This window comes from Lepisma saccharinum, chromosome 29 (assembly GCF_977018435.1).
Source record: "Lepisma saccharinum chromosome 29, izLepSacc3.1, whole genome shotgun sequence".
In the NCBI taxonomy this organism is placed as follows: domain Eukaryota; kingdom Metazoa; phylum Arthropoda; class Insecta; order Zygentoma; family Lepismatidae; genus Lepisma; species Lepisma saccharinum.
Genome location: NC_139257.1, coordinates 48,596,567 through 48,611,974, shown reverse-complemented (window position 1 = coordinate 48,611,974; position 15,408 = coordinate 48,596,567). Strand labels below are relative to the sequence as shown.

General features: G+C 39.1%; 1 protein-coding gene across 4 annotated transcripts in view; it reads right to left on the bottom strand.

Annotated features, from left to right (window-relative positions):
* Positions 1–15,173, bottom strand: part of Nelf-A (Negative elongation factor A) — a 50,429-nt gene extending 35,256 nt beyond the window's left edge. For 3 of the 4 annotated variants that reach the window (XR_014440964.1, XM_083114790.1, XM_083114792.1), the window contains exons 1-5: positions 14,960–15,173; positions 13,975–14,155; positions 10,260–10,345; positions 8,558–8,723; positions 4,885–5,073 (exon numbers count right to left, since the gene is read on the bottom strand). Coding sequence is in view for 3 of the 4 variants with exons in the window: in XM_083114790.1 (XP_082970916.1) it covers positions 4,885–5,073; positions 8,558–8,723; positions 10,260–10,345; positions 13,975–14,155; positions 14,960–15,169 (832 nt within the window). In the remaining variant the exon portion in view is untranslated. The remainder of the gene's footprint in view (positions 1–4,884; positions 5,074–8,557; positions 8,724–10,259; positions 10,346–13,974; positions 14,156–14,959) is intronic. The other variant, XM_083114793.1, reaches the window with a different exon arrangement.
* Positions 15,174–15,408: the final 235 nt, after the last annotated feature.

Below are 15,408 nucleotides of genomic sequence, written 5' to 3'. Positions count from 1 at the left end.
CTGATTTTCGCAATTTTGTAATAAACTGTAGTCATTGTTTTCTCATTTTTCAATTTAACGTATTTTTTTACTTCATTATTCTGTTTGAATAATAACTAAATGTCTGTTCAAATAATAACTAACTGAACCATATTTCTGTAATTAATAATGAAAGAAGTAACAAGCTTTCGGTATTTTGTAACTTGAAATGAAAGGTGCCAATTCCTGGGTATGGGGGGGAAGGAGTCGACAAACCTAATTGACTCCCGATGCTCATGTCTGTGCATATGTTTGATTTTGACTTTGCACCCTCCGAAAGGGAAATGTTACAGTTGAATCTGAATACAGGTACAAACATTTCATCAAGTTATCCGTCAAAGTTGCAATGAATATCATGACACTGTTTTTCATGTGTTGACATGTCAGGGTGTCTACAAAATAACAAATCCAAAATTCTTCACCCTTCATCTAAACACTTGTTTAATTGCTCCTTACTTAGGTATCCAGTGAAACCCCGATATTACGTTCCTGCATTATACGTTTTTCCTGCTTAATACGTTCATCCAGTCAGGTCCCGGCAAAAGGTCGTGTTAAATAATAGGACGTTCACCTCGATCTTACGTTCGCTCAAACTCCTGTTTCCCGCTTTATACGTTTTTAGAGCTGTGACGATATCTTTAAAATTTAGCAGAAACCTGTTTTGCTGACTTCTGACCGTGACTTCTCCCTGCTTTTGCAGTTGTTTCATTCACCACGCAACCTTGAACTTCCAGATGTTAGGCTTTCATGCAAGAGGAGAGGAGCGAAAAGGCATGGTCTGTGGAAGGCTGGGGAGGGGGGAGGTGGGCTACAACTTGCATTTGTCGCACCTTCCTTGAAAGACAGGAAGGGACAACGGCACTTCTTGTAGTCCCTGTGAAGAATAAATGGGCCGATCCTTTTGTCTCAGAAGTGCACTGTTGCCAAACCGATTCTCTCTAAATGCTGCCTTCCCTAGAGATTGGACACGTGTGTGACTGAGGTGTCTTTGATTGCCCTTCCCCTCCACAGAAATGCGAGTGGAAAATTGACAACGGGACTCATTGCCCACTCATTTACGGAATCCTTCCTAGTTGACGGGAACGAGAAAAAGAGGGGAGGAGGCTTGTTTCATGTTTGTAATTTTTTTCCTTTCTTCTTGTTTGCAGAGTTGGAAATGGAAAATAAGGATTTGCCATACATGATGATAACTGCACTTCCTCTTCAATGGAAAGTCGTTTCGATTCCTAAGTAAATACGATTGGATTTAGTTTGATTTTTTTTAAATCTGTGGTTTTGTCACGAACGCTATATAATTTGGTTATCAGAATGAAGCTGAAGTGATTTCTTTTCTATGAGCGGATAGGGCGATATTTTACTCACTGACGTAACAATATTCTTGTGAAATCAATTGTGTGGGGGAGGGGCGAAGTTTGGATAAATGTATTATTCTACGTGAGGCAGACAATGTGTCTCTATGCATATTACGTGACTCGTGTGCTGTAAAGTGACAGGGCAAGGAAAAATGAGTGAATAAACGAGGGGTGCGGCAATATTTTCTGAGAGCAGCCAAATATAGTGCGCATCTAAATGCCATTAAAATGCGGGTGATCTAAGCTACCACATAAAGCAGCTCTGGAGCTCACCCAGCCTAAAATAAATTTGTACCTGGCGGCAACCTTGGTGGGTAAAGGCTGCCCAAGCATGGTGCTGATCACATCACCTCCAAATTGGAAGAGATCGAAGAGTATGTGAGGTAAAGGCAGTCGGAGCATGGTGCTGATCACATGCATGTTATATGCATCACAGCATGGTGCAAAGTGCATGGGGAACTGTACCTTCGCCTTTTTCTCGTTTGAAAGTGGGGGGGGGGGGGTTGCTTTCTCATGCCCCCTACGGTATCACTAGTCTTTAGTGAAAAGTGCCAAGTATTTCTGCCCTGATTTTCTTGCTCGTGTGGACGTGACATCTTAACCAATTAACATAAAAGGCAAAAAGCGATCTCCCATCTTCTTTCCTTGGACGTCTAAAATTACGGAGTTGCTCTTGAAACTGAATACGTGCATTCAACGAACATAACGTGATGCAAGTAAAAAAAAAAACATGCCCTCTTCCATGATCTCATTAATCAGCCACCGTGCACAGCTATGCAGTAATTGAACGATTGAGTCGGTTTCTCATTCTTTAATGTCCTGCGTCGGAAATCTTGCTCCTATGTCTGAAGCATTGACATGACAACATGGGAGAGTGTCAAGCAGTGATCCTTCCTCCCCCCCCCCCTTTCCATCTTTTCTTTCTGTAACTTGGTCGAGCGGGAATGAGCACACTTCCGATACGCGCGGCTCTACTGCCTTTTTTCGTCTCCCCCTTCGACTCCCTCCCGTTGCAAACGGGTCGGAGGGTGTCTGCAAGCAGCCGGCTTTAGAGCTATGACTCATAAGGGAAGAAACACGAGCAACAGACACAATGCGAGAGTTAACAAAAAAAGACTATCTTTTTCTTTTCTTGTTCTGGCTTCGGATAAACACCTTGAACACACAGAGCAGTGCAGGAAGGAAATGCACATGATGCTACGAATGATATAATCGCCGTTTACTTCGGAACCATTCACGTGCTGAAAATAAATCACGCAAAATTAAAAAAAGTTGTCGGGAAGACAAAAAAAAAAAAAGGAAACACGTTATTTACTGGGAAACTATTGGTGGAAGGGGTGTTTGCCCACCACAAGACTTATAAATCCAATAATAAATGGTCAATTAATATGGATGTAAATAACACTCAGTGGCGTGCCCAAGGGGGGGGGGAAATTTGCACACGTCACTCATAATTTCTTGTGACGTCTAAAAATGCGTAAGTTTGACAAAGCTTGATTTCTTCACTTCATGCTGTTGGGCTAATCGGGACTGGATACATATGCAGCTCAAAGTGGAATCTGAATCATTCTGCATGTCTTCAGGACACTTTGATTGCAGAATATAAAAATGCTTGACGTCCAGCTCTAAATGATCACCTACTTCTCTAATTACCCGGGACTTCAAAAACTAGCAACTAATTACCAGTTTACAGAGTAAATAGATATCCCACACAATCAAATGAACCTAACAGATGGCAGTTAGAAACAGTCATCCAACGTCCCTACCCTACGAAAGTGGGTCCCGTTAATCCGTCATTGACTTTCACAGCAGGTCTTGCTTTTTCCCTTGGAAATTCATAATCATACCTCTATCCCATTGTTAAACAATTTTTGATATAATATACCCCCAAAACGTCGATTGTGTAGTCATTTCTTACTGACACTTGAGTTTCACCCCTCCCATATGCATTTCTGCATTTTACGTTTCTTATTTATGGGCCCCTGAAAAACGTAAAATCAGGGTTTGACTGTAGTTGGAAATTAAAGAAAATAGGTGTTTTTATTCAATGAAAAATCACTACCGCAAGGCCGGTGAAGATGAAAACTGACGCTGTACTTTAACAAGATTTAAACTTGCTTAAATTATTAATGCATGTAAAAATTAATGCTTCACACTTCATCCTAGATGGGGAATGGCAACGTTATTTTATGTAGTGTTCTTACAAAATTTCATGCATACAAGAATGTAATTCTTAAGACAAAGCTTAGCCACAACTCAAAACAATTTTAAACTTCCAAATATTCAATTTTATCAAATCCCAGTACAGGAATGTATATGGTATGCCCAAATGCAAAGGAGACTACGGTTATATCTAAATGATATTATAATACAGAATATTTGCATGACATAATATGTGAAGTACAATTGATGTGTAACATGATACCTACACATAATTGCCATTGATATTGATGCACTGATCCCAGCGCGTAGGAAGGGAGTGGATGGCTTCAGTGTAGAAACTCCTGGGTTGCTTACGGATCCAGTTTTCCTCGGTGTTCTGCACTTCCTTGTCACAGGCGAACCGTTGACCTTTAAGTGATTGTTTTAAGGGGCCGAAGATATGAAAGTCACGTGGGGAAATATCGGGGCTGCACCGAGGATGTGTAAGGACATCCCATTGAAATGTTCTCGGCAAGTCAAGGGTCTTCTTGACCACATGTGGCCTAGCATTGTCCTGGAGAAGCAATGTGCGCTTGTCCGGGTTGTGGCAAGTCCTTGGTGCTTTCACGTCGCCCCACATAATACTGACACCAACTGATATGGTGCAACGTGCGAGACACTGCTCTCCGTAAACGTCCTTCATCCTGCGATTAATTTGTGAAGCATGCTCGCCTTGGAAATTGGATTACAGCTCTCTGCGCTGATCTGGAGGAATCCATAATGCACCCGTCCACTCAAAACAACTCTCTTTAACTGAGGAAACGGCAGGCGAAGCCGTTCGCTACACCTGCAAACTGGGACAAACACCTAACCAGCTACCGGCAAACATATTTACCTTCTTTGATTAGATACAACGCCGCAACAGAAAAGGTCTCCTTTTCATTTGGGCATACCTTATAACAATGTAAATTCTTGACCACAAGCATAATTTCTTGACTTTTCCTTCACTGGTAGACACCTTGCATGTGTAATGAAATAAACTAGCTGCATACCAAAAAAATAAACACCTCCTTGAATGAACACTATACTGTAGACAATCCATGTATGCCATCTGTTGGCAAGAGGTAGAACTAGAATGAGCTCAGCATAATGTAAACAACCACCTCTGTAGACATGCATGTTAAATGGACCAATCTACGATATATGATAATAAAGTGATAAGAGTGGTGATGTGTTCTTGTAAGTTTTAAGTCAAGAAAGACAATATTCATTACATGTTACAAAATATAACAGCACTGAAAATTATACGAAACATTCACACACAAATAAAGAAAAGTTTTTATGGTTGGCAACACTGAAAATCCATGCTTACCAAGCAATCGTTTCCTCTTCTTCGCTTGCGCAAAGCCCAGCGGCTGCTCGTTTATGTCGAGTAACTTGATCCCTCCGTCCTTCCTCCCTGCAGGAGTACGGGGCATAGGTCGAGACATTGAAGGGTTTGTTTGACTAGGCGATCGGAAACCTCCTGCAGGGACACGACTAGGAATGCCCTTCAAGGGTGCTGCAAGGAAAAATAAACAACATATGACTACAATATGGCAACATTGCATTCTTTATTTACTAATATAGGAGTCAGCAAAACTAATTATACAGTAAATATCTCAAGGTCCTTTTTTTAATGAAATCTCAACATTCATCACTACAGCAAGACACAGCTTCTATTTTTCATTATTTTCAGTAAGTGAAATTGTTTGTAATTTGTTTCTTCACTAAGATTTTCCATCAGGTTATCTTGTGCAAACACTCTGGTTGTCTATTCATCTTATGCCTGTCATCTACCAATACTGCTTCTATTCAATTGTGCAGTGTTTTACATGAACATCCTATGCAGAGTTTGTAAGCTTGCATTTATTGCTTGCATTACTTCACTTTTATACTGCTTTTGACTAATTGTGAAGATGAGGACGAAACTGATGAATGGACAATCACAAACACTTATGAAGAGCACACAAGTCCCACAGAGAAATACCTAGTCTTACCATAAATACTGTACCAACATTTGAGGTTGGCTGTACTCCCACCCGTACAAGCGAGAGATGGCAAGAGCGGTAGCGTGAGTCATTGGTTGTTGAGCTGGTCAAGTGGAAAGGTGTCTGTTGTAAGTGTTCAAGATGGAATGGGGTGAGTACGAAAATCGTGTGGCCATGGTAGCGTTGCACAAGGTAGGCAAATCACCAGGGGAGATTTTCAAAACCCTCCAGAAGCTGAAAATCTCCAAGAAATTTGTGTACCGCACTATCCAGCGCTTTGTTGAGACTGGTACTGTTAAAGATCGCCCATGGCAAGGAAGACCATGCACAGTACGAACACCAGAACTTGTGAAAGCAGTGGCGGCACAAGTTCGACAAAATCCTGTACGGAAACAGTCAGTGATGGCTCGTGAGCTAAAGATTTCAAAAATGTTGGTCTTGTATGTTACGCAGTGACCTGGGACTCCATGTCTACAAACGACGCAAAGGACATCTCTTGACAAGTGAACTGAGCTCCAGAGGCTCCGGAAATAAAAGTGGTTACTTCAGCTTTACGCAGCAAATGGGCACCGTCGAATCCTTTTCACTGATGAAAAAATGTTCAGTGTTGAGGAGACTTTCAATGCCCAAAATGACAGGGTGTATGCCACATCCTCTCGGGAAGCTGCTGACAAGTCCCCCAGGATCGAGAGGGGTCACCATCCTGCATCAGTCATGGTGTGGTGGGGTGTGAGCTACGAGGGCACGACGGATCTCCATTTTTGTGAAAAGGGGGTCAAAACTTCAGCCAAAGTGTACCAGCAGACAGTGCTTGAGAAACTATGCAAGAATCTTACCAACACCATCTTCCATGGAGAGAAGTGGAGCTTCCAGCAGGACTCAGCCCCAGCACACAAAGCACGCACCACCCAGCAGTGGTTGGAGGTAAATGTTCCTGACTTTATTTCCACGTCAGATTGGCCCTCTGCCAGTCCAGACTTAAACCCTTTGGACTACAAATTGTGGTCCAAGTTTCAGGAGATGGCTTGCAAGAAGAGAGATCTCAATATTGACAGTTTAAAGCGGTCTCTTCAGAAGGCAGCTGCGGAGTTTCCACTTGATGTGTTGCGTAATTCCATTGATGAGTGGCCACGAAGACTTCAGAAGTGTGTCAGTGCTAAAGGTGGCCATTTTGAATAATTATTTGTGATTTTGGTTCATAATGCATCCATGCACCTCATGTTATTCTGATATTAAAATATCTCTCACCATTCTGTGTCTATTTACTTACAACTTTCAACTTTGGGACAGTATTTATGGTAAGACTAGGTATATTGGCTGTGAGTTCAGATGTCAGGCCTTCTTAGTGTGCACAATGCAATACAGGGTGTACTGTGTGGAAGAAATGTCGACATTTCAGTGTTTTCAGTTATTCAACATCACTAAAATCACATTTTGGTTTTGAAATTGTGAATACAAGGGTGTTCAATAAGTTTTGCACAGATGGTTATATTTTTATTAGTTGCAATATGATGATGAAATTTTAGGTGAACATACTTTGATCCTTTGGCTAGAAGACAATGTCACTCAATGTGGCCTCCATCTGCTGTGACGCATTTCGTCCAACGTTTTTTCCATGCCTTGAATGCACTTTGGTAAAATTCAGGTGGCTGACTTTTACACCATTGTTTCACACAATAAATGAGGTCCTTGTCACTGTCGAATGTTTTTCCCCGCTGGTGGGCCTTCAGACGACCGAACAGGAAAAAATCCGAAGGAGCCAAGTCCAGACTATAGGGAGGCTGAGGGACGAATTCCCATACCATTTTCATGATTTTTTTGCTGTGTCATCATGGCTGTGTGAGGCTTGGCATTGTCATGATGGAGTCACGACGTGCTCTCCAGGCCAAGAGACCAGAGCTGCAAGGTAAGGTCATCAAACTCCATCACGACAATTGCAAGCCTCACACAGCCATGACGACACAGCAAAAAATCATGAAAATGGGATGGGAAGTCACCCCTCAGCCTCCCTATAGTCCAGACTTGGCTCCTTCAGATTTTTTCCTGTTCGGTCGTCTGAAGGCCCACCAGCGGGGAAAAACATTCGACAGTGACAAGGACCTCATTTATTGTGTGAAACAATGGAGTAAAAGTCAGCCACCTGAATTTTACCAAAGTGCATTCAAGGCATGGAAAGAACGTTGGACGAGATGCATCAGAGCAGATGGACGCTACATTGAGTGACATTGTCTTCTAGCCAAAGGATCAAAGTATGTTCACCTAAAATTTCATCATCATATTGCAACTAATAAAAATATTATAACTATCTGTGCAAAACTTATTGAACGCTCTTTGTATAATCCAAAATTTGATTTAATAACTGCACTTATTACACAAAATAAACATATCGCTTCTAATAACACATTTATGTCCTTACCCGAGTATCAAGTTTGTTTCAGTATAAATGGGTCCATTTTTGCTTCTCAAATATTTAAAGCTGATTTCTCAAATATTTAAAGCAGATTTAATCAATTTTCCATCTCAGGCTGTCGCGTTGGTTAATTCTCACTTCAGAAAGTGTCAAGTTGATAAAGAAACTCTAAATTTCGTGTTTAACAGGGTATTTCGCATTTTGCAGTTCATTTTGTAACAAAGGAGGGTAGGAAAATGCACCTCACACACTTCAGAAAGATGAAAAATTAACATTACAATGTGTTATTTCACATTTTGTGTTTTCATCAAAAAATACATATGTATCCTCTACCAATACCTCTTTAGGTTAACTGTGGCGATGAGGAAGTATCATGATTACATGAAGCAGAAAAAGGATATTCAGGCTATAAAAGAACGAAAGCGTGCAGATGGTAAAAGTGGATTGAGCGAACAATGTACTAGGCCATCGGGCTGACACACGTCAGCAATATTCTACACAAGCTAACACATAATTGATGTAAAATTTCATCAAGATTTCAGGAAATCTGCATTAATTTGAATGGAAAAGAATTCATAGATAAAAACACATCTCCAGTCTCTTACTTGTGTCGGTCATCTTCCGGGGCATGCCACGCGACCGAACAGGAACCGTTGGAGCAAGGCTCTTCTTTACGTTACTCGCTGCATCCACCGACTTCTGAAGCAGCTCCGCTCTGAGTGCTGCAGACTTTGGCTTCCTCTTTAAAGTAAAATGTTTGGCTGGGGGTGCCTGCAAAGGAGAACGGTTGCACATATCACCAAGTGATGATAAAGAAAAGCCACAACGCAATGCGCTTGTATTTTGTGTTGCTTTTCTGACACTTTTGGCTAATCACAAATGTCACGATGATTAGATGAAATTGATAAAGGAACACTCACAAAAAATGCCCATGACACGGGCCAGACTCGAACCCGACAACTTTGTGGCAAGATTAAAAGTTGACAACTTAACATGCTTGACCACAAGCTGCCACAACCCAATGACATTTTTACTAGGGCCAAGCAAATACCAGTTTGACCTGAAATTAATACCAATGCAGATACTTCTGCCGATTCTCACCGATACCAATGCTGGAAAATTGTAATTATAAAAAGCTGATTAACATTAGTGTGTAAGTGCTCCACTTCTTAAATAAGCATCAACTTATCAGTTTTTTGCTTCAAAATATCTGTTGTAACTATCATTAATTATACCAATGGGCAATATTGTGCATGCCAGCTGAGAAAGCCAGTTGGAGGGAACAGGACTCAGAGTGAAGGTGCCATGTTGAGCACCGGTGCATTTTGGACGTTTCCTAATGATGCATGCTAACTAATCAAATGACCATTTAAAGCAGCAGACAGGCATTTGGTGAATCTTCTGAACTTGAAAACCGCTATTCGTCTACTTGGTTGAACGTCATTTCCTTCCACCAGCCCAACACCAGGGTACACCTGCACTACACGGTGTCAAAAAGTGCAGCAAACTGGACGGGGCTACTGGTTCAGATCCAATTTTAAACTGTAGGTGCAGTTCCAATTAGCCTATCTGGGCAAAAAGGGGACTTAAACAATTCCTTCTGAAAAAAAAAAAAAGGCCCAGATTTTTCCCCGAAATTGACATTTTGTCACCTACAACAAATCTATTTCAGAGTTTCTGCAGCAGACCACAGTCTGCTACTGCTCTGGCGTCAATTATTCAATGGTTGACAACTAATTTATCTATTGTTAAAATATAAGATATGATTTTAAAATACCGGACCATTCTCCAATTTCGTCCATATTTTGCATACTCACTAATTTAGGGCTCCTAATCGCGAATCTGAAGTTAAAATTTGGCGTTCACGTGTGGAATTTCCAAAAAAAAAAGGGGGGGTCCATGAAAATGCACGATTGCTCATTATTTACTGACATTTTTCCCCACAAACCATTCACGGTGAGGTGATTAGGAGCCCTAAATTAGTGAGTATGCTAAATATGAACGAAACTGGAGAAGGGTCCGGTATTGTAAAATCGTTTCCAAAAATAATATTTACATTTTTAAGGTATCATACATTTGGTAACAACTTACACTACTGCCCTCATCTTTTGTTTTCTTGAGTGGATAATGAACATCCATGCGAGGTTAAAACATCCAAAGGACAACACTACGATGTTATCCTATTTGTATACTTTAACTTACTAAATTGGATTGTATATTATTGGACATTTTTTTATATTCAATGTCTTTTCCGTATTATTACTTTCGAACAGGGTTGCCGCACACAAAAAACTGATGTGTACATACCTGCTGACCCACCACACTTATTAACGCTGATTTATTCAAATAGTGGCACTCCAGAGGTAAAAGCATATGGTCACCATGCCTTTTAACTGCAAAAAATAAAAAATAATTATATACCACTAGAACTGCTCTGTGCTAAACATGACAATGTATCACTTAGTAGTACTCACTCATCCACAAAACTAGTTTCTTGAAGCTATATTAATTTCGGTAGCCACTGCCAAAATCATGTGGGGAATTTGTACTATTGATTTGCAAGCTTCTTGCGTATTGCTTTTGCAGTAACTGTCGATGTTTAGTTTGTGTGGGAAGTTAATTTGATTGGGTAACAGTTCAATCTCGGCCGAACGCATTTCCTCATTTTTACAGAAGAAACTACTTACGGAAATGATTTTCCGTAGCATTTTGAAAGTTCGTGGAGGTATTTTCTTTCATCGTGGAATCTATTTGACCTAGAATTCATGTATTTATCAAGAAAAATATCTCTCCGACGCACAATTGCCATTGCTTTTATTTGCTTCCTCTACATGAACCGGATGCTGATTACGTTTGATGATGTAACCCCTGTCAGTGTTTCCAACCACGCCGTTGTTTTGAAAGAACATGAGATGTCCAGGATGGGCCTGTGAAGTTGTTGCCGGGTGTGGAAGATGCAGTCGATTTTTTAATTCAACACAGAATCGTGAAGAAAGAAATGGAATGTCCAAAATGTTGCAGTGCATGTAAGCTACACATTCGACAAAATGGGAAGTGGATATATGCCTGTACGAAGAGAGCCCAGGGACGTGGTAAATTAAGGTACCCTTTTTGTTAACTATGTGAACGTAACGTAACCTAACCTGTGCATGGAACCCTTTCTTTAACTATGTTAAACTAACCTAACCCAGGAAAAAATACAAAATCAGTAACACAAAAGTAGGTATTTTTCAGTTAACAAGGTTGGAAACACTGCATACCCACTGATGATCCACAACATGTAATGTTGTGAAAAATTTAAATTATTTTCGTGACAAAAGCAAAATCCCAGCTTAAAGAATCCTTCGCAATGCAGAATAGGTAAGTACATATGTTACAAATGACGAAATAAACGAGTGCGAGGTGTTCGGCCGAGATCGAACAGGTAATAATTTTTGTGTCTACCAGTCCAAAAACAAATTTTTCCAGACATGTTTATCTTCGTGCTTTTGTCTTTTGAACCTTGTGTTTTCAATTAAATATATAATCTGTTAATTATTATGAATATTCATTTTCACAACTTTTTTATATCAAATTTCATTCTACACACACAAGAACACATAATAATTATAATCAGCATCAAATGTATTGGGTGCTACAAACACATGCATCTAGCCTTCAGGCTAAGGTAACAGAGGTACATTGTTTCACCATAACAGATCTCCACAATATAAAAACAGAGACAGTTCATAAACCATACACAATTTTTCACTTTCTAGCAGATTTATAGTGTTGTAGAAAATGGTGCTTTCTTGCTTACATTTATAAGTACACAGCATCTGGAGAAATTTATGCTGCATATAGGAATTCTATAGGAAATGCCAATAAAACTAAGATCTATAAAATAATAGACGATAACTTCATCTTCACCAACCTTTCCGATAATTATGATCATATTGTCAATGTACTTTAGTTATCAATCAGATATCTGGACTGCAAGTTTTACTTTCATATTCTTTCTAATATCTAGTATTATAAAAAAGAAAATTTATTACAGAAATTCGAAGGCACCATAATTTTGAACAAGTCTGAGAATCATAAGAACGAAAGAAACAAGTTTCTGAACTGAATCATTTTTGGGAGAGGAATCACAAGAACCGAATCCAGAAGTGGAAGTGAACTGCTTGTTCATTTTGCAACACTCTCTCTTGCAGGCTCCAAAATGCACGTAAATTCCAGACGATCTGCAAAATTCCCGGTTTTCCAGACGCATAGCAAACCTGTGTAAGTAAAGTTCCCCGAGCATATAGCACCATATCATGAGGACACATTTAGGGGCATTCTCGAACTCGGCCAATTTGGAGGCGATGTGATGAACACCATGTTCTGGCCACATTTATTCCCCAGGATGCTTCAAGGTACCCATTGATTTGAGGCTGGTCGAGTCCAGAGCTGCTTTGTGCAGGGAGAGGGCAAGGCTGGAGGCTTCAACAATTGGTAACAGTTTGAGAGAAGTTATTTAAAAATGCTTAACAGAGATTACAATTCTCCAATTAATTAATACAGTGCAAGTTGCAATGGATTTTATCAGGCTATTCTATTAATGCTAGAAAAACCCACACTCTCACACACACAAAATTGAAATGTGTTGAAAGGGGTTGCACCATTGTGCCTGAGAAGGAGAAACAAAAACAGGCCAATCACTAGAGGCACATATTTTTGGTAAATAAACAAAATTTCGGTACAAGAACAGGGTCGATTTCGGGTTCAAAAGCGGTAAATAAAATTTTGGTGTTATAGCGGAGAATAATCCCATCAAAAGTGCTATATAAAATGACATTTTGGTTTTAAAATTGTGAATATAATTCTAAATTTGATTTAAAAACTGCACTTATTACACAAAATAAACGTATCCCTTCTAATAGCACATTTATGTAGTTACCAGAGTATTACGTTTATTCCTATGTAAAGGGGTCCATTTTTGCTTCTCAAATATTTACAGCATAATTAATCAATTTTCCGTGAATTGCATAACTCACAGGATACTTCAGACTTCAGAAAGTGTCGCATCGGTATATAAACGGTAAATTTCGTGTTTAAGAGTATATTTCGCATTTTGCAGTTAATTTCGCATTATTTGTGACAAAACTGGGTAGAAAAATGTACCTCACACCTTTCAGAAACATGAAAAATGAACATTACAGCATGTTATTTCATATTTCGTGTTTTCGTCAAAAAACGAAATTTCCATGCCTCTACCAATAACAAAGTTGATACTTCAACTAATATTACTCAACTGAACTTTGGGTAACAGTTTCATATATCGGAGACACATTTCTTCATTTTTACAGAAGAAACTACTTACGGAAATTAGGTATTTTTCGGTGAAGGAGGTTCGAAACACTGCATACCTACAACGGTAGTCAAGATGTTCGCGTCTATTGTGTGTTATGCACGCGAAAAAAGGAATAACCAAAATTACGGCTAGAATCTACTTGCAGTCCTTTTCTCCTTTCGGTGGTAAGTGATGGGGGTTAGCAACACTGGAGGCTCATGTTTGCATCCACGTTGTGAATGTGTGTGCTTCGCTCGTTTGTGTTCGGGGTGGTGATTGGTTGACGATAGACAATGTGAGTCAAGATTTGACCGCCGAATTAGCAACGACCAATAAATGATTATAATGTTAAAAATAACGCTTTTTTTCATGGAAAAAAAAGTGATCCCCATCTTGAAAAATGTTCTGCTATGCATATGAGGTAAGTAGCAATGATTTTTATTTGAAAATAAACGAGTTTAATGTGTCTCCGGTTTATACAACTGTTACCGAGAAATTATATAACTCAAATATAACAGTGCCACATTTTTCATGATGACCAAAATAAAATTATAAACATCAAGTGATTCCTGGATTTACTAGCTATAATAGTGGAATGCTTGTCAATGACCACATTTCACATCAAATTAATAATAATCTTACATAACACTTCACAAATAACATTTACATGCATTTAGAACAACATGTCATAAAAATTAAGACACTTACCCAGCTTCTTGAGATCATTAACTAAATCTAAAAATATCCTTCTATTTTCGTCATATTCCATTGTCTCTGTGTTGAGAGACCCAGTGGATGGGAATGTTTTCATTATTTCGGCCAACATGGATACCCACTGTTCACTATCCACCTGGGCTACTTCAAGAATTTCTTCCAATTCAACTTGCCACTGCAATAAAATATTGGTATTACACAATTCCTTCTTAATATCCAGTGGTGTAGGCACAGTTTTCTCTGGTCCCTCCCCCTCCACACATAAAAATATGCAATGATAAAAAAAGAAATCAGCTTATTCAAAAATTTCCAAATTTGAAGAAGGGTTGAAATATTGTTTAATTCTAGAAATTCAACAAACAGTTTTGATTTTATATTAAAATTCTACTTACCCAACATGTTACATGTATAGGTATATCATGGTGGATGAACAAAATTATTCCTTTGGGCACAAAATATTAGTCTGCTAAGAGCAAATTCATACCAACCATTCATCAATGTCATTATCTACATAAAACTCAGTTGTTGCTACTGACATATCACAATTTCTCTAATGTTAATATGTATAACTAATTTTCTTTTACCTTTACCAGTGGAGACTACACTACAAGAGTAGGTAAAATAATAAATTTGTATCATGTAGCTGAAGTTTCAGAAGCACTATCTGGACAACAATTTCTCCATGTTTTGACATATTCACTTTACCAATAAAGTTTACCATCGAAAATATACTACACAAGTTAATCACCTACATTGCTGAATAATTACAATAATAAAAAATCCACTGTAAATAATTTTCAAAAAGTATGCAAACTTCAATATTTAAGTACTATAAACTTGTTTCACAACAATAAACAGAGGCACATTTTCAAGCTGAAGCGTGTAAGAAAAAGTAAATAATGAACTCTACACTGTAAAAAATGATTATGATAATCAAGTATTTAAAAAAAATCAAAAATTTATAAAATTATCGACACACCTCCTCAACGTTTCTGCGCGGAATGTGAAAAAATGACAATAGTAGTTTTAATTTTACTTGGGTTTGCAGGTCCGGAAAACAATCTTTAATATTCCGTAGTACTTCTGCATTAAGTTGAGAGCATATTGAGCCACCAGTCCATGAATCATTTGAGGTTCCAAGCTTGTTATGTAACCACAACGAAGTATCACTGTCCCTCACATTCGCCATATTGGTGAAGTTCAAAGTAATACGAGAGGAGGCAGAAAAACTTATACAGACTTTGACGCTTGATTTTGATGCATACAGCGACACTAACGGGAAAACAGCAAGGCGGAGAAGTGTACGCTGGTCGGGACGGGAAATATTTAGAGTGTCTGCTGCCAGGTTATTTTTCTGCTGTAACCTCAAAAGAGACAGGCGCGTTGCAGCAGACTCGGTCTTTGTTTTATCGTGATTTCATCATGCTA